Here is a 26538-nt window from a genome sequence, read left to right as displayed (position 1 = left end):
GTCGAGTCTTGATCATATTTCTTAGAGACGCTGAATTACTTGTGTATGAATTTCATTCACATGTGGATTCGGCGGAAAGCTGAATTAACACGTACAAGGACAAGCATTCACACATTTATATCAGGACAGAATGGAGAATCATCATTTAAAATGAACGACACGAAAGAGATGTCATGTCCTGAACAAAATCCTTCATTCAAGCGTGTAATGATGTGGTTTTCTAATAAAATGAATCGACGATCCTCATGGAGGACTGATGAATATAAAGATGTCAAAGTCATATTTTCAGTAGAAACCTAATGGTTTGCTTTAATGAAAACGTACTGTAAACATTTAATTTCAAGGCTTTTCATTTAAAATGGTTTAATATAAATTCTGTCATGATTTTAATAAATTATTTCTAATTGTAAGAAATCCCTAGTTGTCTCTATTAAAGGAGCAGTGTGTAAGATTAAGGGGGATTTAGTGGCAGCTAGCGGTGAGGATTAGAACGAGATGAGAACGTGTTGGGCTTTCTGTCCTGCGCTGCTGTGGAAACACAGCAGTGCAGAGTGATAATTTCTATAGATCAGGCCTCGCTCCCTATATAAATGTAAATAACTCATTCTAATATAATGAAAACATGATTATTACTTCCATTTTCTGTCAACATATCCCCCAAATCCTGCACACTGAACCTTTAAGATCCATCTGAATCACAAGACTGTGAACATGTTTGAATAAAAGTCCTTTTTTTTTCTTTTAAATTTCATTTCGTCTTCTTGCTTTTTGTCCTTTTGGCCTTCGCTCCAGTTTTGGTGGCCTCATCCTGAGAAACAAGAAAAAAGGGTTATGAACAGACTAATAATTATCTTACATTAGCACTCCGCTTAATGGTGCCAAAGCCTTTTCCATGTTTAATATTTGAGTGCTGTTTAAAGCTCACGACTGAATTCATGAGAGACATTTTCACCTGACCTCCCGCTGTGCTTCCCTGCCACACTGCAATGTGCACATTACAATGCACTGATTGGCATGCACCCTACTGTTTTAATATATTCAAATAATTGCATAAAACCAAACATTACATTCTTAAGTACACTTATCAAACATCCTCTTCTAATTATTGCTCTGACAATGCGGGCAGGCCAACTTGTAGACGTCCCAACACTGTAACAGCCTGCTTGGACAAAAAGCAAGCATAAATGATAATTCTGTCTCATACAGCCGAGTGGCAAATGTGGAAAATTTTAATATGCATGCTCCCCAGTCATATCTCATATAGTGTTTGCGCCTCATGGCGTTCTGCAATGAGGCTGTAAACCAGTCACTCTCCAACATTCGTCGTCCCAATTACCATTAAAAAATGTTTCTCCCCCCTCTTTAGGGTTGGAGTTTCCTGTCTGTTGTAGCCAGCAGGAAGTGGCCTCATTAATGATTTTTAATAAGCGACTCATGCTGCAAAAGGACAGGCAGCAACTTTTCATCTTGTGAGGTCCTGAGGTGTGAAATTAGTGGTTCAGCTCTTGTTTAAATTTTTTTTGGCTATTTTCCTCCTAAATCCAATCCAGGTATTCACAGTTTCAATCTAATTTTGCATTCAGCCCACATTGTTCTCGCTCTCTCTACCCCAGAATTATTGTCCTGTTTTCAATTTACACTTTAACTCAAAAATACAAATGGCAGGATGAGGCACTGAGATGGAAATTCAGGAACTCACTTGAAGTGTTTTGTCCAGTACTCAAACAACAGAACGTTTCGGTTTTCCATCAACAGCATCTCCTACAGGTTAAATTGGTGTCCCTCAAGGGTCAGTTCTGGATCCTGTTTTCTTTTTTTCAGTTTAGAATTTCTCTTACCAAGAGGGGAGTCCATCTATGAACCCAGGGCCCTATGTTCCCCATCTCAATGACCTTGTAATATGGCACATTAAGGAGACCTTTCAAAGAGTTTTATGTTCTCAGTAATGCTTTTTTTTTTTACCCTAGGTCAACATTCAATACAAATGTCTTGGGTCACTTCTGTTGAAATCACCCAGATTGGTATCGGTATTGCTGTGGTTACATGCATACCAATATTCCAGTATTATTAGAAACATGACAATATTCAGAATTTGCAGGGGTTATATAAACAGCATATTGCATTTAAATATTCCGAATAAGGCTGTTTTCCAAATTTATCATTTTCTGACATGCGATATGCTGGTATTCAGATTTTAGGAGCATTATTTGTACATGGATACAGCCAATTCGGAATATTTGTCTCAAATAGTGTTTTCACCGCAGTTTGCAACACACGGTCTGTTTATGGTTGGCTAAGTGCGTTGTCATGGATTTGTTGTACACAAACCAACTCACCAACAGTTTACGAAGCTGTTGGGTAGAGATGCACGCAAAAAAAAATCTACATTTCTGGTCGGAAGGACAAACATACCTGATTTTAAACTTTCTGAGAGACTAAGATATCGACAGGTTTTTGGATTTACAGTATCACAACATCGACGGTTCCAAGAAGGTAAAGGAATAAAGGGGATGTCCAACAAGTCCGCCACCGAGGAAACTCAAGAAATCCTACTTTGATGCATAAAAAAAAAAAAACAGTTGGCTCCAGCTGTTGTACTTTTACATCTAATTACCTGATAAACGACATGTCAGGGCATGTTCATCGGAGCATGCATAGCTGCATGTAAACAGAAGTGTTACTGTAATTTTCATTTTTTTAAACCATGCAAACGGCTTAGTAAGAATATTTCTATTTTCATAATAAAGGCAAAAAACAGACTATTTTGTGCATGTAAACATAATCAGCGACCGACCACAACTAAGCAATTTGTTCTAACATCAATTTGAACTTGTTTTTGGTTGTTTTTAAAGCACCTCGTGTACTGGAAACAAGCTATTCTGCAGAGGTTTAAAGTCCCTCCACGCACGTGCAGTGGCCTGTAATTAGTTGTCACAAAGTCCAAGCTTGACGTCCATAGGAGGACTGAGCCTTTGCTGTCCGAAGGGAAAAAAATCAGATTGGGATTTTTTACAGTGACTTGATGCGGTTTTGAAGTAGGATACTTGTGAGAGTAGGTTTGCAGTACAGTACCTTTAATCTATATGTGGCAGCAGCTCAAAGGTCAATTGTGTTATCAATCGAATAACTTTGCTGAACACAAAGACGACTTCAAAGCCGAAACCTAACTTCAGGCTGGTGAGAGCGAGTAGAGAGTGTTTGATCTCCAGAAACATGTGGCAACCAGACACTTCAAATGAACCAATATCCCTAATGGGACAGTGACTGAGGAGTTACTACGGAAACACAAAGCAAGCCAGACACTCTATATTATTATAATATGCCTCACTACAATCGGTAACTACACACTATCTAACAGTGTTGAAAGAACTCTTTTCATCCGACCTTCAGACTCTGGTTTTAGTTGTCAAAAAGGCCTAAAGAAAAAGGGGTATTTTTTGGTTTTCAAATAGCTGGCTGGAAGCAAAGAGTAAAGGTCAATTAAACTACAAGATGCCAGATGTTTCCCAGCTTCAGAAAACTGACAGCGACATCAAACTTAACCGATGATGTGTCAGTGGAAGATGACAGAGCAATATGTAAGAAACCCAGAGAGTGTCTCACCGTGGAGGCAGTGTATCCTTCCTCCACCAGGATATTTCTAGCACAGTTGTTGATGTGTTTGAAGCGGTCAGGACCCAACAAAATACCTCCATACCACCGAGACACGACCACCATGACGTTGCGCACGTCCAGAATCTGTGGTGGGAGACAAACACATGGCAAACGTGAAATGAGTGTGAATTTGAGAAAGCTGGCAATACAAGAAATTGTGACACCACACACCATTCCCCTGGCAACCGTTTTTTACAGCCAGATATTTCACACCAGATGCGACACGGTGGATGAACCTTCATTAAGTGTATCTGGCTCAGGCCATCAGCTGTCAGTTTGAGGCTGTGGGGATATTTCCCTATTTGGCAGGCTTCCACAGAGTTAGATGAGAAAATTAATTTCACTTTTATCTTTGTGTGTCAATATCTCACTCCAGGAAATGTTTGGCTAAGTTTATCACAAACACTGGAAGGTTCAAGGTTCGATTTATCATCCATAAAATTATTGAGGTTACGGCACTCCCATCCTAATTAACAAACGCTGTTTATGAACATGGGCGGATTATGAGAATATGGTCCCATGGGCACAAATATGCAATGGGCCTCAACACCCCTCTTACACAGGAGCCATACACACAGAGTTTGTGGTGGTTTTGCATCTTTTTGTGGAAATGTTGTTTCTCCTTATGGTTGTTATATGTCTTTTTGAGGAAATGTGTCATTTAACCAATTTGGAGTCTTTTTGAGGTCGTTTTGTGTTTTCTTAGGGATGTTTTGTGTCTTTCTTTTAGTCGTTTGAGTTTCTCTGAAGCAATTTTGTGTCTCTTTGAGGTAATTTTGAGTCTCTGGTAATCTCTTGTATTGTCTTGTATTTACAGTGTTTCCTTGTGGTTGTTGTGTTGTCCCTTGTGGCTCTTTGAAGTGACTTTGTGTCTTATTGAGGTGATTTTGATTCTCTTAAAAGTAATTGTATGTCTTTTTTGGTAGTTTTGTGTCTTCTTGTCATCATTTGGGTCTCTTTGAGGTAATTTTGTGTAATTATGTAGTCATTTTGTATCTCCTTGTGGTGGTTTTCTTGTCTTTTTGTAGACATTTAGGTTTCTTTGAAGGGACATTGTGTCTTCTTGAGGTCATTTTGTGTCTCTTTGGGGTAATTTTGTCTTTTTTGTCTCTGTAATCATAATGTGTGAGTCTATATGTATACATTTAGGTCTTTTTGAGGTAATTTTTTTTTCATTAAATGTATCATTATATGAATGTATTGTAGCCAAAAAAGAAAACCCACCATCACAACAATCCCGTAAAAACCTATAATAAAAGATGGTCTAATTAACGTTTGTAAATTACCAATGGGTCAAATCAGATTTTTAAAATTTATTTTTAAATGTTTTTTTGCTGGTTTGTTTTCCCTAACATTCTTAGCTTATAACATGTCCTGCATCTCTACTGAACACACAGACATTAAATTGACATTAATCTCCATCAAATGGCAAAAAATTAAATCCCCCCAAATGTCAGACTATTCTTTAAACATAAAGAGGAAAATTTGACGCTGAACAGCAACACACATAAAGTGTCATTTGAGGGGACTCATCCACATCTGGCTGCTGACACTATTAATCAGATCCTTTTTTATTTTATTCATCAACTCACGTACTTCCACATTCAGAGGCAGAAAGGCTTGTGGAGTGGAATGAGATTAGAGAAGAATAGATTAAGTTGAAAGCTCTTCATCTAAATTGCTCCGTACGCTGAGAGTGTGACAAGTAGAAGATTAATCAGTGTGTTGCTCAGAGGACGGCGGACCTGATGATATCAGTCCAGTTATAGTAGGTCAGTCGGCTGCAGGAGGTGACCCAATAGTACTTCCTAATATTTTGTTCTTGTACATATGTCCACATGGGTTAATATGAAATGATGTTGCTGCATTTACATTTATCTGTTCTAATAAAATCTCCGTTTTGATCTACAAAAAAATATTATTTTTTTTAGCTGCTTGCTAAAGGTAATATTTGGCTCTTTAGTCACTAAATGTTCCACTATGTTCACCAGCTGAGTGCGTCTATCTGCTGTTTGGACAGGAAGTGTGCAGTGGGTTATTTGAGGTGATGAGAGCAGTGAGACTGAACTGAAACAGTGAAGCTGCGTGTGGTAAAATAGAAAAGACTTAAACTGTAAAAAAAAAAACAAAAAAAAAACTTGGGTGAGTGTACTGAGATAGAAGGAAATAAATAACATTATAAAATGGTATAGAGTAACAACTTCAAACTCAGAAATCCCAAATATTTAATCAGATTTTACCCCCCTCCACCAGCTCTGTATTTATTTATTTTTATTTTTTTTAACGTATAATGATCCTAATTCACTGACTCTTCTTTTTATATGAATTATTTATTAGAGCAGCTTAATGTGAAGAGTTGTGACACATGCACATAGCTAAAAACATGCGCTGAGGTCTCAGCAGAAAGCATGAAAAACAGATTCAAAAGATGCTGCTTGACAAGCATCCAGATATCTAATCGAGTTTGCGTGCTTCCAAGTTTCAACATGGGTTTGTAGCCTTGTTTTTCATTAGCCCAAAAGGTAATTTAAGCAAATTAGAGCCAAGACCGTCTGTGCAGAGTGATGTGATTTTTAAGTGGCTGACAACACTGTATTAGTCAAAGGCAGCTTGATTCATCTGGATTCTGTGCAGCAGATAACAGTTTCCCCAAGAATCCCATGCACTATTTCACACCGATTTATCTCTCTAACAGGGTCACACTGGCATGGCCGCCTGCCGTCGTCTTATAAATGAGTATGAACTTTGACATGAGTCATGGATCTCATCTGGAGAGGCTTTGATGCGACTCAGCACCTCCTGGTAATTAGTGTGACAGAACTACTTCAAGTCACCGCCGAGCTCTGATTACAGGAAACTTTTTTGTTTTGTCACAAACCTTTCACTGGCCTTCATTCAACATTACAGGGAGACAAAAACTGTGTGGACAATGGTACATTTCAGTGTGATGTGGGTGTGTGTGTGTGTGTGTGTGTGTGTGTATGTGTGTGTGTGTGAATCATAGTGCCATCTGACAGCACAAGCCAGTAACAAATGCCTCTCTGATATGTGAGATGAAAAGATTCATAATTGTGTGAAATTACTATCATGGCATATTTCTCTGGAGAGAGACAGAGTAGAAATTTACACATTATGTAAATACAAGTGGCATGGGTTAGTAGTGAGGTCATGTCCCCATGTAGAAGCGTTAAGAGCCAGTATCTATATGGATACATTTCTGGACACTTACTTAAATTAATGTTTGGCTTTGCCAGAGCGATTTCAGAGTTTTTATATTATAACAAATATTAGATCATGATAGTGAAGTACAACTATGATATCAACCTAAATAATGTACTTGACAAATGATACAGTTGCACAATTCTTTAGTACACTGCTCTGATCTCTGGTAGCATTTTTGTGATGTAATGTTGAAGGAGATCTCTCTCTCTCTCTCTCACGGGGGAGGAAAAATTAGTCAGTTAACGACTTTGTCAAGCAGAAAATAACTGGCAATAATTTGTTTGTTTTTTTCAAGTCATTTAAAAAAAATTAATCCAATTTCTCAAGTGTTTACTGATTGTAAATTGAATCTATTTGGGTTTCAGGTCGTTGGTACAGTCGGTAGGTGATTTGTTGAATCAGTGGAAAAAGCCACAGAGGGCCAACAGTGCAGGACACACCGCAGCAACGAGGGCCACATGCTCACCGATGGCCCAACATTACACTGTTAAAAGAAACATATTGTTTTGACTTTAAATTTTAAGGCAGCCTAGACTTTTTTAAGTTGACTGAATTTGACAAATTGAGGCAATTTTGTAATGATTTAACTTGTCTTCTCAAATTCATTCAGCTTAAAAACTGTAGTCAGCCTGGACACTAGCTTTAGGAAGCTGAAACAAATAGTTCCTTTTTACAATGTGACCGATGACCGACTGTCGGCTTGGTGCATCAGGGTCTTTGATTTTAAACAGTGGGGCGGACCCTTTCTAATGTCTAACTTGCGTTCACTTTTTTACGATTTTATGTGAGAAATGCATTGATTGAAATAAAAAATATATTTTTTTTTGAATTTATGTTTGCTCAAAAGATGCTCTGTGCTTTTATCAGTAGTGGCGCTTCCCACTGCCGCTCTTAATAAATGCTACAGTCTCTAAACATGTGATGAGACAAACTGGTTTTGAGCTGCCAGTGGGAAGAATGAACACATAAGAGTCTGTCCATTCTTGATTACAAAACATGTTGCTGTTAGTTTGTTTTGTAGTAAAATATTTAAAGTTGGCTTGATACACCTTCCATTTTGTCACAAGTTGAAATAAAAGATATGAGATTTTCTTTCTGCCCACAAAAGACTTCAATTTTGTTCACAAATGTGTGTTAGTGAGGGACTCTACTCTGCCAAGATAATGCAGCCACCTGACAGGTGTGGCACATCATGCTGCTGATTAAACAGCATGATTACCACACAGGTGTGTCTAAGGCTGGTCACAATAAAAGGCCACTCTGAAATGTGTTGTTTGATCACACAGTACAGTGCCACAGATGGAGCGTGTCACTGGCATGCTGACTGTAGGAATGTCTGCCAGAGCTGTTGAATTGTGCAGTGAATGCTCATTTTATTACCATAAGCCAATTTTTCTGAGAATCTGGCAGTGCATTCAACCATCCTCACAACCCCACATCAGCTTGTGACTTTTAAATTAAGCCTCTTCACCTGCAGGATTGTCTGAGACAGGCCACCTGAACAGCTGATGCAATAAAATGGTTTGCACAAACAAAGAAATTCTGCACAAACTGTCTCATCTGCGTGCTGGTTGTGCTCAGCATGATTTTGACCTGACGGCAGTTTGTCGTTATAAAAGACTTGAGTGGGCATTGCAGTGAATCATTTAACAAAAAAGTGCATATCTGGAGTCCAAGTCAAGCGAAATAATCAAATAACAAGTGCTAAACCCTTTGAAACCTGGGCAAACTGAGAAATTAGAAAACTGCCTGAAAATGACGCCCTCTCTCCCCCAAAAAACCTGCACACACAATAAAAGGAAAGTAAAAAAAAGAAAAAGAAAAAATGTAAATGACTGAAAAAAAATAAATATACAATGATTCTGTTTAAATAATTTAAAATATAGTATTATGCTAAATACAAACAAGGTTCTATGACATGTTTCCCAATCTTAAAAAAAATAATCTAAATCTAGTAATTTCTTTCAATTTGCGAAACATTTCTTACAGAGGTGCTTGTTGCTTTTTCCCGCATGCTTTTGAAAGATATCACACCACATTGTTTGGGTCCAAAGGTGTAAATACTTGTGAAAGGCACTGACCGCAGCACAAAAAAAATGATGCCCATACAGGTGTCAAAGGGTTAATTAATGTCTTTTTTTTTAAATCTCTGGGGGGCCCTTTGCTGTGCACAAAATTGGAAAAAGATAAGCCCTTTTTGTGCATAGAGAAAGTCACAGATCTTTGTTCAGTGTAGGAGGATGCAGCTCTAACTTGTCCTTTTTGAATGACTCACATTTTCTGTCATCTTACAGACTAAACAACATGAAAGCTTGATTATTACAAGGAAATGTTGCTAGTTGCAGCCCTAAACCCAAATGTGATTCAGTGTCCTGAACATCAATGATGTCTGTCACATTTTCTTTCTTGTGTTGCCTGGACCGCATCTTCTTTCACCCTTAATATTTAGGCACAAAAGTTCTCTATGTGATCTGACAATACAGCCTTTTTGGTAGTGTATCAGCAACAGTCAGAGTGAAAATGTAGTAACCTGACATTTTTCACTTCACCTGAACCTTCTTGAGGTTGATGTTTCAAAATATCTGTAAAATTATCTTTTTCATTTTGAAGATTGTACAGTCAGCATGAATATATATTGTCTGTATTTTCCATACATGATTGTGACCACTTTGATCTATTTAATACAAAATATAGTGCAATATCACATAACTTCCCACATGCTTCAAACTACCGATGTGTACCTAAAAAGTCAGTGAAGTGTCTGAACGAATATGCTCCTGCGGCATTCACCCCCATTCTGATGAAGTGTTTTGAGAGACTAGTTCTCCCACACATCAAAAAGACAATATCCCAGCCGGCCTGGACCCTCACCATTTCGCATGAGCAGACCCGGGTAGGATGCCATCTCCACTGCCCTCCACTCAGCCCTCACACATCTTGAAAACAACAACACCTTCATCATGTTGTTTGTTGTTTTCACCTCAGTGTTCACCACAATCACCCCCATGAAACTGATTGGCAAGCTCAGCACTCTGGGCTTGAGTACCACGCTCTGCAACTGGGTACAGGACTCCCTCAGAAACAGCCCCCAGTCAGTTCGGATTGGCGGTCTCACCTCCTTCACTCTAGTGTTGAACATCGGAGCCCCCCAGCTGTGTGCTCAGCCCCCTCCTGTTCACGCTGTACACCCACGACTGCAATCCCCGACATGGTGAGAACTCTGTTGTGAAGTTTGTGGAGACACAGCCCCATCTACATCAGTGAAGCTGAAAAACTGAAAGCCTCATTCCCACTGCACTCCACTAACACCTAGCTAACATCTAGATTTTTAATGCAATGCGAATGCATACAATCAGCATTCATACCACGGTCAAATGACTCTGCTGCAGACGCGGGTTTTTATCTCCTCTGGCTCAAATCGGCATTGATGGGAACACAACACCCAGGTGAACGTGGTAATTTCAGTGCCTTAACTGGTGAGATGCAATGACATCCTGTCACTAATTACTGTCCGTCTCCTCCCAAGCTGCACTCAAATATTGTTCCAGGGTAGTCTGCACTGAGTTGGAAAGAGAGACATATATAAAGACAAGAAACCACTGAAAAGTTTTTAAAGACGTTTGTTCCTGCTGCTGTCTACTGTTTACCTGTTCTCCTGCCTGTCCATAACATTGCATGGACACACCAACAAAACAACCAAATCAAAAAGGCATATAAGGTTCCTGGGAATCGGTCATCACACACCTCTGTCAAGCACCAAACTCTAGGGCTAAAAACATGAAGCCAGTGCAGAAGTGCCAATTCGTCTAATGGCCAGTTGAGTCTGACTTTAGGTGTTTCTGCTTGCCCTCTCTAAAGTCAAAATCTCTCTCTTGGCCTCCTCCTTTAGCAGACCAAACACAAAGTCTGCCTTTTGAGATACAGTGAGTGCCTTTAAACTCAGCATAGTCTCTACCTGAAGTTTCCATTCTCCCAACTTAGCTTCTGAGCATCCATGGGCCCCCTATAAGAAATGGCATCATCACGACTGACCACCCTGCGGCTTCTGCATTTACCCCCTGCATGCTGAAAGGGCCGGTTACTTAGCCCAGCAGAAATGCTGCTCGACAACACCTACAAGTTGTGACATTTGGCCTCCATATTGCTTTTTATTGTTTACTAGCCCATTTCCCAGCTTTTCTGTGACGACCAACGTGACGCGCCACTTAAAATAAAACTGAAAATCAAGTATGCTATATAGTACACAATCCTGGTCTACTGGCAATAGAAAAGGAGTTTATCACTTGTTTTTAGTGGTTGTTCTTACAGTTAAATTTTGGTGGAAAAGGGGTACGAGTAAAGCCTTAGGTGCCAGTATTTCGATGTGTTTTTCAGTATTTGGTTGTACTAAAAGACTCTTAGGGGGGTAATAAACACTTATATTTCTTGAGGAAAATTAAGAAGGCAAAATTCCTGTACCAAGTTCTTGTCAACTTCTACAGCCGAGCGATACAAATAACCCTGACTGGAAACAATGTCATGGTGTGTGCACGACCAGGACAGAAGGATCCTGCAGCAGGTGATTAAAATTCACTGGCACCTATCTACAGAGCATCAGTGATATTGATGAGGAGTTGCCAGCGCAGAGCCCAAAGGAGACTATAAGACAATACCCACCCCAGCAACAGCCTGTTCACCCTGCTGCCGCCTGGCAAGAGACACAGATGTATCCGCTGCTGTACCACCAGACTACAGGACAGCATCTTTCCTCAGGCTGTGACACTCCTCAACTCATGCGTACTCAAACATTTAAAAATGTGTAGCAAAAAGGGACCATAACTTGCATTTGTTATATCACTCTTTGTTGTAGATTGACAGTAAATGAACCTTGATCTATATCGGGCCTCATACAAGAAACAATATCTGAACAATTTTTTCTTTTATTTTCTCATATTTGTGATTTATTATTGTTTTGTTATACCCATTGATTTTTTTTAATATATGTTTTGCTTTTCTGAGGTGAAATAAATTTGTGGTCTAGAGCATTCTTACCAAGTTAAGAGATAAACAACTCATTTTCACAGGCCACAAATTGCTGCTCAGCACAAGGAAAATAAGTTTTACATTTGAGGAACATTTCTAAAATGCTTGATTATCATTTAATCAAACTAATGTTTTATAGTAATTATGATATAATGACTGGATTATTACATTTCAGGGCAAAAGAAGTACTAATATTGATCCCAAATACTGTAATTTCAGTTACTTCAGAGGGAAATATTGTCCTTTCTACTCCACTACTATTACTAGATAGCTACTTTACAAACTAAGATTTTTGCATACAAACCATAAAAAAGTATGTAAGTGCAGCAAAAAAATGAGGGTATTAATTAGAAAATTACTTGGCAACTATTTTTTATAATTGTGTAAGTCATTTATCATGCAAAAACATTTAATGGTTCCAACTTCTCACATATACTACATATGTGCATGAGAACTTGCTGCTCTCCTTAGAATTATTCTAATTATTTTAATTTATTAAATTAAACCTTTTTGCATGCATACTTTAGCTTTCCAATACATTTCCCTGAAATCACATTTACTTTAAGTTTACAACCTTTTTTTGGCGTCATGTCTCCAGTCTAGACCATGTGCCAGAGTCTTTGCACACAGCACAACACCTGCCCTCATATAGTATTTATGGGGCATTACCTATGCTAATAGATAACTTATGATCACATGGGATTTAGCATTGAGCACACCTGAAAAAGAGTAAATTTGGATGATTAAGAACATTTGGTGCAACTGGAGTTGGCTTGTCTTATACTTTCTCTTTCCAGAAAATTGAGAGAGAAATTAAGGAAAATGTTTCTGCATGAGGCCCAACATGCGTTTCTGTTTAGTGAGGAACATATCTTGAAGAGCTAACAACAGATGATTTACAAAAACAAGAGATTTAAATATATTTTCAGTGTGTTTGGAGAGCTCCTTAATCATAACAATCTCAGTTTAAAAGTCACAGCAGATGCCAAATTGCGCAGACTGTGAAAACAAAAATGGCAGCTTAGAACAGCCGCCAATTCAGACTCAGAACTCAGACGCCAAAAGAAATTTGGATCCAGCCAGGAAATTTAACAAAGTGTTTAAAACATTAATTCTGGGCAAAAGCTTTGTGTGTGTGTGTGTGTGTGTGTGTGTGTGTGTGTGTGTGTGTGCGTGCGTGCGTGCGTGCGTGCGTGCGTGTGTGTGTGTGTGTGTGTGTGTATGTATGTGTGTGCTGCACTGACTCATTCATCACTGCTCTTTTGGAATCTATTTTAGTTTGCAGCTGAAAAAGTGATCTGTCAGGTCGAGGTCAGTATTGTCTTAATGACATGATAACCTGAAGTAAATGGAGCAATCTCCCCCCTGCGGCCGTCTCGCCGTCGTCCTCACAGTCCTGCAGGAAGCTGTTCTTGTCCTCGCAGTAAATCCTGAAACAAACAATATCCCAGCAGTTTAGCATCAGATGAGAGAGCATTGAGATATTTCGGTCGGAGAATGCCGCGGCGACACCGGCAGCCTCTTCACTGGCAAAGATTCTTTTTTAAAGTGGTTTAAATGTCAACAGTAATGACCACCTAGGAAGTGCATGAGCAGCTCGACATCGACCTCATTAAACCGTGCTGACAAAAACTTCACATAAAGAAAAAACACAAACACACAGAAAGACAAATACACACACACACACACACACACACACACATCTATTCACACAATGCTGCCAGCACGCCTATTTTCTGTGGTGCTTTTTTTGACCTTTAATGCAGTGATGTGCCCTTTACAGAAGACAGACAGGCCTCGAATCTTTACATGACTCATGTTCTTCTCCACTAATGAGACACCCTTTAACAGTAACCTGAGAGTGACGGCATGATTTGCATAACGGCGTCATGACAGATGTTAGGTCATACTGTATATGGGTGACATTACTGACCTGTATGCATAAATGTTATGAGTGGCACTCGCAATCTTCTTGTTCTCGTATAGCTTCTCCAGGACCATTTTAACCTGATATGCATGACAGGTGGAGCAAAGGACATCACAACATTATTTCTCACTTCACTTTCACATGCTGCACTGTAAAAGAAAACTGCTGGCGCGAGTATTTTATTCCACACTCTGCTTCAGCATTGTGTTAAATACAAATTGTTTTCTTGCTGAAACACTCTGTGGATATACCTTGAAGGTATACTATGCAAGAAATGTCAGCCAGTGTGCATTTTGCACGTTTGCCTTTTTTCACTGCTGTGTCTGTGATTTTCGTAGCTTTCTCTTGGATGCCTGCTGCATACGGTGTGGCATCTGGTTGCTACAGAGAAACAGCAAAATAAGAAGAAAAAACAGGCAGAAGGCAGATTCACGGCAGATGAATACATCACTAAAAACTTCTAGTGGGTCATGAGTGATGATTCAGAGGTATTTGTTGTTTTAGAAAAATCTTGCATAGTATATCTTTCAGAAAAAGGAGCCCATTTCAAATCCAAGTCAGTTTGAAAGTAATGTCGTATCTGTGCAAATGACAGCATGCTGAGTAAACAAACAAAACAAAATTAATCAACTGTTTATGAAGGAAAATCACATTTTTATAAATGAAACTGGGATTTGAATTGCTAATTGTCTTTTAAAGGCACTCTAGTATGGCAGATTTTAGAAAGGTATTCTTATGTAATGACTAGAATAAATTTGAATAATCATATAAATCTATTATTTCACACTGACCCTTTCAAATCTGAACAAATGGAATGATTTCTTCTAAAAATACAGAAGAAGGCGATGAGCAACTTCGCAAGAAATGCCCCCCCCCCCAAAAAAAGCAAGAAATTAGTAAAACATTGCAAGAAAATGATCTGAAAATAAGCAAAAACAGCAAAAAGAGACAAGAGAATGACCTTAAGAAAGTGTGAAGAATAAAATACTTTTTTTCTCCTGTAACATAACTTTAAACATTTAATTATAAGAATTATAAAAATATCACAAATCACATTAAGTTTAGTATAGTTTGGTTTTTTTAAGTCTTTTTAAAAAATATTCTAAAATGAGTTTTTCTCCACTTACGCTTCTATTCTGTGACAAATTGACCTTATGCGTTTCAACAGCAAGGAAGCACTCCAACTTGGTTATTTGACTTTTCATTTCTGTCCACACTGGTAGTAGAGAGTGTGAGAGAATGTGTCACATTTTGTTAATTAACATCTGTATGCAAATTCATAAAATTTATTCAGAATGTGTTCATTTTTTTAGACAATGTATTATGTAATTATTTGGTATGAGCTCTTTGGGGCTTCATACAGTTTAAGCATTAACAAAGAAATAAAGCCACACCGGATTAAAAGGCTCAAAACGAAGTACATGTCCAATTACCTCTCAGTGAATCAGATCTTTTTTCTTTAATTATATATTTGAACACTTCCACTCTATTACAAGAAAATATGTAAAAGCTGTGCGGGTCACACTCTTCAGTTCACCTGCTCTCTGGAGAGCGGCTGCATCTGTAAATATTTTTGTCGAAATAGCACTTCACAGCAGGTGGAGGCTTTTAAGATGAGTCAGTATGTTACATGAGAGCACCAGAGTGAGAATTGTTTGCAGGAAACAGATGATGCTTGACTTTGTGAAATTTCTGTGTAAATGAGCTCATTTATATCCCACTTGTCTTCAAAGACCCTAATGAAGTTGTTTCTGCTGAAACTCATATGAGCGATTTGACTTCTGCGTCTTTGTCTGCCGTATTGTTTGGTAATGTAAAGAATAATAGCACCATATTCGTGTTTTTCTTTACCTGTCTGGGGGTCACCACAGGTGCTGCATGAGGCTGAAAAGTGCTGCGTCGGTCTGTGATGGTATTTCCGTGTTTTATAGGAGGTAACTCTTCATCTGTGGGACAAAATGTTACACACCAGAAAAACAGTTTTATAATACGCTGTGTTTAATATTGAGCACTGAATTCAAGTTTCTCGAATGGTTGTGAGTGGTACCGTGTGCATGATCCATGAACAGATGAGCATTTTCTGTGTTCAGCTTGAGAGTCCTGAAGTCTGGTATCTCTTCGTCATCATCATCTATGTCCTCCTCAGCAGTCACGTTCACCTTCTCGGGGTGCTCCACTGAAGCAGGTTATGTAAGAAGTGCAAGGGTGTCATTTGGGATTGAAAAGTTGTGGGGACGTAAGGCTGAGAAGATGAAAGCATTCTTTAAACAGACTTAAACATATACAATTTTAGCTAATGTAATGGGAGGATCATCATGAGGTCAGAGTGGACATTGCAGAGGGTCAGAAAAAAAATGGTGCATCATCAAAAGGGCGTAGCTGAGGCCAATGGTTCCCACAAGGTCCACATTTCTCCACAGTCACTACTACGAGGTCCATGCAATAGATATATTACCACATATTCAATTTTATTTCAGTAAATGTAAACAACATGTTCAATTCATTTTAAATAATTTAAAAACCCTGAACTTGAAAACTTGTCATATTGTCTGAGATGAAATGGAAAAATAGGACAAGGATAAAGAATTTGTTAAAGTTACTGATTAGCACGTGCCAGTTTTGGGATCATTTTAGGATGAGTAGGTAGGCAATGCAGGCAATGTGCTTGCATTGCATTGAAGGATTTCTCTGTTTCTCAGGATCCTTCTCAGGTTTGCTAACATTTCTTGTTGCAAGCCATTTTTCAGAACATTTTTATCAAAGTATGCTTTTAAAAAGTGGTGGGGACATGTCCCAATTGTCCCTATAACTATGACCTACAAAAAAAGTTTCCTTTTTAGTCTTGAGAGATGGGACAGTTCAAATTCATAAATACAAATGATAAAAAAAAATAATTAAAACATATGCCAGAATTTACTGAGAGGCATTTTTTATCTCTAGTCTCTGGCCAAGGTGTTACAAAATGTTTCCTAAAATGCATTAACAAAAGGCTTCCTAAAATACACCAGCTTTCAAAGAAAAGCTTGTTTTTTAATTCCTAAACCTGGTGCCTGTAAAGGTCTTCACTGTTGTGTCCACACAGGACGCTTGCCATTAAAATGGCACCTACTGAGCAACTTATGACCAAATTACCATTACATGACCTTAACATTGATACTAAAATGGTTTCATGACCTTTTAAACCAAAACAAACACTTCATAATGGATGATAGCAATCACTGGAGCAATGAAGGAGGGACAATAAAGATGCTGATATAATGTTAAGGATTATTATAAGGATTATGTAATAATGTGACTGATCACGTGTAATTAACATGTGAGAAATGTTTCAGCTGAGTGACTTCAGCTGTTTTTCCCCCTCTGATATTTAATCACGACAGATCTGACACTCAGTTCCACATTTGTTAACACTCAGAAACTCAAAAAGTGGCCGTGTTAACAAGTGGATGCTGCCAATGTCCGGTTTCCAGCGTCAGCTAATGCAGAGGGATCAGACACAAAAGATCAACAGGTGAGCTGGAAGTAGTGCTCTGTTGTTATGGAAACAAAAATGTGCAGTGTGTGAGCACAGCCGACATCAGCTTCACAAATGTGCTAAAACTAAAGCTGACCTCATGCATTGTCCAACTATGTCATGTAATTGGTTTTTTTTGTATATTTGGTCACCCAAAATCAATGTATTGATGGTTATTAAATATCACATCAGTTAATAATATCAGCTCTAAGAAATAACGATCTGGCTGCAACATTTCTGTAGAAATATACAGAAACAACGCTCGAGATGTTAAAGAATAAGGTAATATTTTTGTAATATTCTTTATTTTTGTAAAACACCAAAACAAGTGATGTGATAGTCCATCTCTCAATATCATCCAGCTTTTTTAGTCTTTCTGTGGCTCTTAGCCCCAAGCCCAAAATAATTTTGAGGTCGTTTTGTGTCACTTTGTAGTCATTTTATGTCTCCTTGGGGTTGTTTTCTGTCTTTCTATTGTCATTTGTGTCTATTTCAGGTAATTGTGTGTCTTACTGAGATGATTTTGTGTCTTTTTCTGTTGTTCTGTGTCACTTTACAGTCATTTTGTGTCTCCATGTGGTTGTTTCAGATCTCTTTGTGTCTCTTTTCTCTCACGTAACTTCTCTCAAGTAACTTCTGCATAAATACACAGATAAATACACAGTAACAACACTCTAGACGTTAAAGAATGAGGCAATATTCTTAATTTTTGCAAAACACCAAAACCAACAATGTGATAGTCTGTCTCTCAACAACATCCAACTGTCACAGCCTTTCCGTGGTACTTAGCTTCAACCCTAAAATATTTCCTACAACAGCTGGAGAATGTAGTTTTCAGCAAACAATACTCAAACAAAGACATTTTGATCAGTGAATTTGTTTGGGACTATTTTCAGCAGTGGATTAAAGCTGTAGTGAGGGGTTTTTACATATAAATGAACATCTGTTACATCAAGCCCCTTGCCAAACAACTTCACACAATGCTGATTAAAGCCTATCACCACAAGGGAAAGCTCTCTGTTTTTCGCAGCTAGCTGGAGTTGTGATGTTTGGGGTCTGTGGCGACTTTGCCACGCAGGTGCACCAGAGGCAATATGTTTTACGCCAATCAGCCAGAGCTAAAGGGCACAGGAAGCAGGGAGAGACCACAGTGACAAAGCAGCAGTGAAGAGTAAGGCGGAAAATCTCATGTAGTATCTAGGAATTTAATTCAAACAGAGCACTCCTCTGGGGGGGTGCTGCAAGCTCACCTGCAGACAACCATCATTAGCACGCACCACCAGTGTTTATGTCATTATTCTCACTGCCAGACGAACTTCTGCACTCCAGCTTTAATACAAATGTGGTGCTCTGGGGAATTGTAGTGATAGTTTGGGATTTTTGAAGTAAGGCTGTATGAGATGCTTATGAAAAGTCAGTGTATTACATACAGAAGATAGTAGTCGGCGCGCTCCTGATTTGCAGAAACAGACGTGGCGAGCACTTGACAGCTCAGCATGACCATGTTGTATAGAGTGGTTGACATCAAAACGTGTTTTAGCCACTTAAAAAAAAAAAGTCTACCTCAAAAAATACAAGGACTCTGTACTGAGAGTGTATTTTTTAACGTGAAGTCTCGTTTAAGTCAGATCTCGTAACAGCTGCTAACAGAACTTTCTGACCAGCTGATAGTGGCGGCAGATAAGAAATGTAATGCCGAAAGAAATGGCTGTGTGACAGCGAGGTAAAGCTGTGAAAATACTTTAGTGTCAACTTATACTGACATTGATTTGATTGTAAATTTCTATTTACATTTTACACAGCATCTGTTTTTAGAATTGGGGTCGAATATACAAACAAGGGCAATTTGACAGCACTAATATAAATATAAGATATAAATATCACCAAATTCTGCTCTTCATGAAAGTTGGTGCACTTTTCCAAGAAAGAATAAAACAGCTAAATCTTAGCCGACAATAAAAACAGACATGATCAAAGCTGAACTGCTTATGAATCCAATCAGCTTTCTGTGTCAACTTGAAGCCGAGTAAAGCTCACAGTGTTTGTTCTTGCCCATGAATAGAAGGACATTGAGGCACACATGCAGCCAAAATTCATTAAAAGTAAGTGGGAATTCATTTTTCAGTGAACAAACACTTAGTCTCTCTGATGCTTTTCATCCTCTTTTTTTTCCATCTGGTCTCATTGAGCCAAAACTTCATCATGGTCATTATTTCTCTTTCTCGTCATGTCCTCTGTATATGTTTACTCCCTTTTCATTTCCTTTTCTATGAAATGTGCGTCTTCAGCCTCATCACTCGCGCCTCTCTTTCTCCCTCTCTCTACCATGTCGCCGTCATTTGAATGGGAATAAGCTGTCAATCCCGCTCCCCTGAGCTTAAGTGCTGTGGCCAGTTATACTTATTACCACATGAATCGCACGGAGAGGACAATTTATCCCGTACAACAATGGGGAGGAGGACAGTTAATATTTTTCAGACTTGTTCTTTGAAAGAGAGCAGGGTCTGCCTCGATAATGGATGCTGCCCAGCTCGGCTGTAGATAACTGAGAGTCCTCCAGAAAACCTGATGCTCACTGACACTTGTAGAAAATCTTTAATTTAGGTATCTTTTACGCTTTTTACACTTCAAAAGACTCTGCCAAGGTAACAGAAGCCATTACGTAGATATTGATCTTCATTCAATGCAGTCACTCAGTGTCAGACACAGAGGGTTTTTTTCCCCCACAGGCCTTTGTGCTCATCTTATCACAGCTTTAGAGCACATCAGATAGATGAAGTACTAATGGAGGAGCATCTTAGCAGAACTTAGATGAGACTTCAATAAGGAAGTAGATTCATTTGGATTTTGATATGACTGTTTGTTCATAAAAAAATGATCGGATAATCAGCCTCTGATAAACTGTGGGCTTTATCAGAGCTGTTAACATGTGTGGGTGTTGTCATGTCCTCCAGAGCCATGTGAAGAAAGAGTGGTGTCAACTTTTCTTTTTTTTTTTTGTTACAGCAATGGGGGGTCATGTCTCTCTTTTAAAGGGTTTGATGTTTAAAGAATCAGATCTTTATATCTGAATCAAATTCACATGTGCATTAAAGCACGTTAGTGGATTACACTCTAGATTAGTAGATTTAAGGGATGTTAAGAGAGAAAACAGGTTATGGGATACTGGAAAAAGTTTGAAAGACATAATGGTAACCATGACTAGACTTTTAACCCTTTAAAACCTGTAGCAACAACATTTTTTTAGTGCTGCGTTGAGACGTCTTTCATAAGAATTTAAAGCTTTGAACTTTGAGCAAATTGGTACGATTTCTTTCAAAAACATGGGGACAAAGACAAAGAGCAACTTAGAAAGAAGTGTTCCACAAATTGCAATAAATTAGTGGTTTTAGAAAATTATTTTTAAAAAGCTAGGGGAAAATGTCTAAGGAAAAAATAAAAAAGCTAGGGAAAAACTTAATTTCTAATTATCTAAATTACATATTTACAGAATTAGTAAACATTTTAGGCACATTTTTCAGGTCATTTACTTGTTTTTTCTTTTATTTTTTTCAATTCTTTTTTTTTTAATTACTAATTTTCAGGTAATTTTCTTGTACATTTTTCAGGGCCATCTTGGCTTTTGTTGCTCATCGCCTTCTTTCCATGTTTTAGAAAGAAATCAAGGCAATTTGTTTGGGGCTCAAAGGGTTAAATACTTGAAAAAGGCGTCTGAATGCAGCACAAGAAAAGTGATGCCGCTTTATTGTGACATCTCTTCAGCTTAGTGCTTGAATGTGTTCAGTAAAGATTCCTGTCGTTGCTGTGTTATGAAGAAAGCTCTACTGGACTGACAAATATTGTCACATGTAGTTTCAAGTCATTACACACTGCCTTGAGTAAGTGCGTCCCTCATGCATGAATTTCATTTATCACACCTCACCTGTGTCTGAGCTCTGGGATTTCTCCACCAGGAATTCTCTAATTTTTTCCACCCACAGGTAGAGGATGCTCTCCCCCACATGCTCCCTGTTCGCAGAAATAAACACATATGAGGGTGGAATTTCGGAGGGGCAGACTACTTATAAATTTCACTTTGGAACCAATCATGAAAGCTTTTGTTGTGGCTAATATCAGCCTGCAGTGTCTCCTCGTGAAGTCAGAAATCATGAGAAGCACTCACACATAGAGGTCTTCCAGGCTGTTTGCCAATTTGGTCCTCTCAGGGCCTCGCAACCATGCTGCACTACAAAAGCCGAGAGCAAACAGAGGGTTATTGAGTATGAGTACAAGTGGGCTGTTGAGTGGGATGTTGTTCTATCAATTCAGCAGATCTCCGCAAGATTACATTTGAAAGGCAAATAGACTCACTTGATCTGGTAGATAGGCGGGGCGGTGCTCGGATAATCAGGTGGGAGAATTATCTGATCAATAAGAAGGAAAAACAAATCATAAACTGGATTACAAACAAGGGAACAAGCGAGATTTATTTGTCTTTACCTGCAAACACGCTGTTAATTTCGGCTCCTCCAAGTCGTCAGATATTTTAATGCAAAATATTCTGGATGCCTCATCTATGACACACCATTCATCCCCATAGATGGCAGACAGAGCCTCGACCTCTTCGATCTAAACATGAGGAAACGATAACAAAGAAAAACATCGATCATATGTGTCTGTCGACATGAAGTATGAATCAGTCCATGAAGTCATTTCAACACTTGGGCCAGTGATGTGCTGAAAGGCTTCAAACACTGATCTAACATTTGTTTTTTAACAGTAAAATTCAACAGTGAAGACACATCGAAATCTCAAACTACACACAGATTAGATTTTCTGAAAAAAAAAATATTTATATGGTGATATGTGAAAAACACAGAGGGTCATTTTAATCAATAGTTCAACATTTTGGAAAACAGCTGGGGTTTTTTTGCAGAACACCAGATGAGAACAAGGGCGCAGGTTTCGTTTCAACAATGGAGGGGAAAATGGTGGTAGAAATTGAGGTGTAGGGGTCCTCTGCCAGAAAATTTTGAGCATCGAACTCTTAATTTCTTGTAATCTGGTGAATTTTTTTGCACCAATTTGTGCCTTTTCTGCATCCGTTTATGATGTGGATGTCTTCAGTTTTGTCAAAATAAATGTCCTCTGCTGATTTCATGTTTTTAATCAGAGGAGAAATTTGCACATGTTCTAAATATTGAGAGGGTTTATAATAATATGTCCCAATAAATAGTATGTCAAATGTAGTATTCCAAAAAAAGGGATGTTCTAATATAGCATTTTTGCAGTATGCAAGTCAACATGTTTTTCTGGCTATTCTGACCCACAATCCTCTGCACAGTGGAAGATTCATCACATCGACCGAGCCAAACAGGGTGATTCACAGCTGACTGACAGAGCCGGATATAAAAGCAAGAGGGTAAAAGTTCAGGATGCAATGTTATGAAGAAGTATTATGTCCCGATTGTGTGAATACTGCATGCAACATACTTTGTAAGAGCAGCTGCAGTACCGACTTAAAGTAAAAAGAAAAGTATTCAGAGTGCACCCACAGTCTCCAAGTTTAAAGTCCCCAGAGAGACATCAGCTGACCCCCCTGAGGCAGGGTGGATAAATCAGACACTGCTGCCTGCAGAGAATCCGCCTCCCTCAGGTGCCGTCACTTTAGTTAATTAGAGGTAATAAATATTGCCTTCCTTACTTTGTGCAGCAGCGACCACATGTGTGTGTCATGTAAGTTGATCTCCTTTCATATTTTGCTTTACCATCTTATTGCATGGCTTTGGTTTATTTTTTAATATGTTTGTTTTCTCATGGCAGATTTAAAACAAAACATGGTAAATTACCTGCTTTGAAATAAACTCAGTGTGAAAGGAACCTGCTGCCTGCTTCTCTTTCCTTGCTCATGGTCGACGCCAGAGTTCACAACGCTTAATATCAGCAAAGTTTGTTATTTAACATGTTAAAAGTTATTTGTTTAAAGCCATACAAAAATGCTTTGGGACTATTTCTTGGTGTGGAGCAGTAACTTCATGGAGTCTCAACTGGTTGTCTGCCACGTTAAAGGTCCAGTGTGTGGGAGAACTACGAAGGTTGAGGTAAACACACAAAAGTGTGAATGGCCCTCTTTAGACCAATTTGATTTGTCCTCTCTGGGCTACTTTTCATTATTTTTTTTTTTTTTTAACTTTTTAATCCCATTGAGATTCAGGATCTTTTTCAAGGGAATTCTGGCCAAGCAGCAGGATAAATTTCACATCAGAGCAGACTAAAAACACAACAGCAAAAGAAAACTAAAAACAAGAAGTAGAAGATTTTTATAAGCAAAAACTAACAAACAAAAAACTAAAATCCTTTTTTTTTTTTTTTTTTAATAGGAGGCTAACTTGGCTCAGGTGAAGAGGACCCGCTACACATGTATATAGGTATAAGTATAGATATAATGTAAGGAAAAAAACACAATTCTTAATTTTAGGTGATTATAAACTGTAATATAGTTATGAATCTTGTATACTATTTCTGCTAATGCCCCTAAATTGGGGGCCTTTACCACTTTGAAAACTGAGCAAGTTGCTTTGATTCTTTCAAAAATGTGAAGAAAACAAGCAACCTAAAACATGGCTCAAAATGAAAAGACATTGGTAAATATTTACAAGAAAATTACCTGAATATAAGCAAGAAAATAAAACAAAATAATAATAAAAAATAACCAAAAAAAATGCAACAACTATTTAAAGTATTTTTCTGTAACATAACTTTAAATATAATTGTTTTCTAGACATTTTTCTCTATTTTTTGAAGATTTTCTAATTTTCCACATTTTTTTAAAATTTTTAGATAATTTTCTGTATCACCTTTTAATAATTGCTTGCAGTTTGGGACACTTATAGCCACGTTGGTCATTGCCTTTTTTCTCCTTTTTTGAACATAATCAAATCAGTTAGCTCAAAGGGTTAAATAGCTTGTGAAAGGTATCCGAACGCAGCACAAGAAAACTGTCAACAGATTTTTAAAAAAGCATTAAATGTGCTAGTGAGATTTAGAGGTATTAGTACATGGATTTTGTTATCTTTGGAAGGAGTCAGTGGCTTCATATTTACTGTGAAAATGAGCATTGTCAGTATATCTCAGCAAAAAAAAAAAAAATGAAAAAGCCTATTTCCCAAAAAGGTAAACTATTGCTTTCACAGAATAAAGCCCCCTGACCATCTGGATTCAGAAAAATATTTATGCAACGTTTAAAAAAAGATTTTTATCGCATTTCCCAAGCTGCACCATCAAACAGCCTTCTGTGTTTTGTCAAAGAGCACCAAACAGTCTGTTTATTTCTTGGCAAATCGGAGAGCTCGGTGATTTCATGGCAACACATGAGACACTGGAGCCGAACTACAACAAAGACATCTGTTTTAGCAAACACATTTAATTATGTTTGCTTGTGATGGTGTTAATTTGTGTCCATCTCTTGTCCTTTTTCATGCTGTTTTGGCTGCACTGATGTGTGAACTGGGCACCACCTGCTGAGTATCACATGCATATGTGTTAATGAAGCCAGACACCTTTGGAGCGACCTGCAGTGTGTGTGTCCCTCTCTCCATCATTGTCGGTGTGCCTCGATTTGTTCTCAGGAATTTGAGCTCAACATGAAACCATTTTAAACTGTCTGGCTCACCTGCCTGTCTAATAGACACAGAAAAACTAGCTCATGTATTTATTTTCTGCAAGACAGACTTTTGCAGTGGTGTCTTCACAGGTCTTTGTAAAAAAAAATCAATCAAAAAGCTGCAGGTCGTCCAGAACACTGCTGCCAGAGTCCTTACTAACAACACGAAAGTCTAACACATTACACCGGTCCTAAATCACTGGCTTTCTGTGAATCAAAAGGTAGATTTCAAAATCCTTTTACTTGACTATAAAACACTAAATGGTCTTGAGCCTTAATACACCCTGAATAATTTCTGTGCTAATACTGATATGAATTAACCCTTTAAAACCTCATTTCAAATCTAAAATAAGTTAGTTTTTGCTGCATTTGAATGCCTCTTACAAGCTATTTAACCCTCTGAAACCAGAATAAAGTTTGATTTCTTAAAAAAAATAAAATAAAAATACATGGAGAAAAAAGGCAATGACCAACTTGGTAAGAAGTGTCCCACAGACTGCAAGAAATTAGTAAAAAGTGATAAAGAAAATTACCTGATAATTAGGTTAAAAAAAGGGGGGAGAAATTTATTTTAAAATTAGGGGAAATTGTTCCGAAAACTATACATTATAATTATATTTAAAATTATATTACAGAAAAAATATTTTTTTTTTTAATTTGCTGTAGTTTTTGGGATCATTGTTTGTTTTTTTGTTTTTTGTTTTTACTTTTTATTTATATTTTTTCAGTTAATTCTCTTGTAAAATTTTTAATTGTTTCTTGCTATTTTTCGGGGTGTGTTAAGTTGCTCATTTTTTTTTTTAAATAAACCAATTTGATCAGGTTTTGATGATTTAATAAGTAAATATTCTTTACTGTTGTTTCACAATAACATAGCCTTTTCCACTAATCTGCAACCATCTATTTGCTTGCTTGTTTGATTTTCCTTTAATATTTTTTACCCCAATTCATCTATTCATTCAGTCTTTTGAATGCAATTTTAATGTTTTGTTACTGTATTATATTAGTGTATATCTACACCCTGTGAAGCACTATGATTTGCCTTGTGTCTGAATGGTGCTATATAAGCCTAAATAAACTTGCCTTGCTAACAGTTACTATTTGGGTCACACACTCTCTGCAAGTCAAATAAAAAAAACTACAGTAAAAACAGACTTTGAACGCATCCTTCCAAGTTGTCTTAAATTCGTCTGACAGGTTGTAAAAAAGCAAATAAATCTCACTTGAGCCTGAAGATCTCCTTCATTCCCCTGATTTATGATGTCAGCCATCAGTTCAAGTTCAAGATATCATAAATATGAACATAAGTCGGTCAAAACCAGATTATATTAAATTCAAAGCACATGAACTACATGCTGAGCTCCAGCCTGCATGTGAGGAAGTAAACAGCTTCCAGGGCACAGCGGATTGGGTGTTTTTACTTCCGGGTTTTCCCTCAACAAAATACAAAACAATATGAAAAAGACAACACAATGGAAAACCCTGAACCAACAAATGATTTGCTTTTAAGTTCATATTTTAATGACGTATGATGTGTAAAATAACACGTGTCTTATA

The 26538-nt window shown here is 37.9% G+C and overlaps 1 protein-coding gene across 1 annotated transcript; it reads right to left on the bottom strand.

Annotated features, from left to right (window-relative positions):
- Nucleotides 1-101: 101 nt before the first annotated feature.
- Nucleotides 102-26371, bottom strand: impact (impact RWD domain protein). Its single transcript, XM_042516816.2, has 11 exons — nt 26205-26371; nt 21819-21947; nt 21690-21742; nt 21502-21564; nt 21262-21347; nt 15873-16001; nt 15677-15771; nt 13832-13905; nt 13238-13328; nt 3604-3738; nt 102-808 (listed from the first exon to the last, which is right to left on the bottom strand). The coding sequence occupies exons 1-11, from the start codon at nt 26250-26252 to the stop codon at nt 749-751; spliced, it is 963 nt and encodes a 320-aa protein (XP_042372750.2). The 5' UTR covers nt 26253-26371; the 3' UTR covers nt 102-748.
- Between the last annotated feature and the right edge of the window lie 167 nt (nt 26372-26538).

The sequence above is a fragment of the Plectropomus leopardus genome, chromosome 5 (assembly GCF_026936395.1).
Source record: "Plectropomus leopardus strain MGB_pleo_1.0 chromosome 5, ASM2693639v1, whole genome shotgun sequence".
Lineage (NCBI taxonomy): Eukaryota > Metazoa > Chordata > Actinopteri > Perciformes > Serranidae > Plectropomus > Plectropomus leopardus.
The sequence above is the reverse complement of the archived record's forward strand: the minus strand, read 5'-3'. Positions and strand labels throughout refer to the sequence as shown.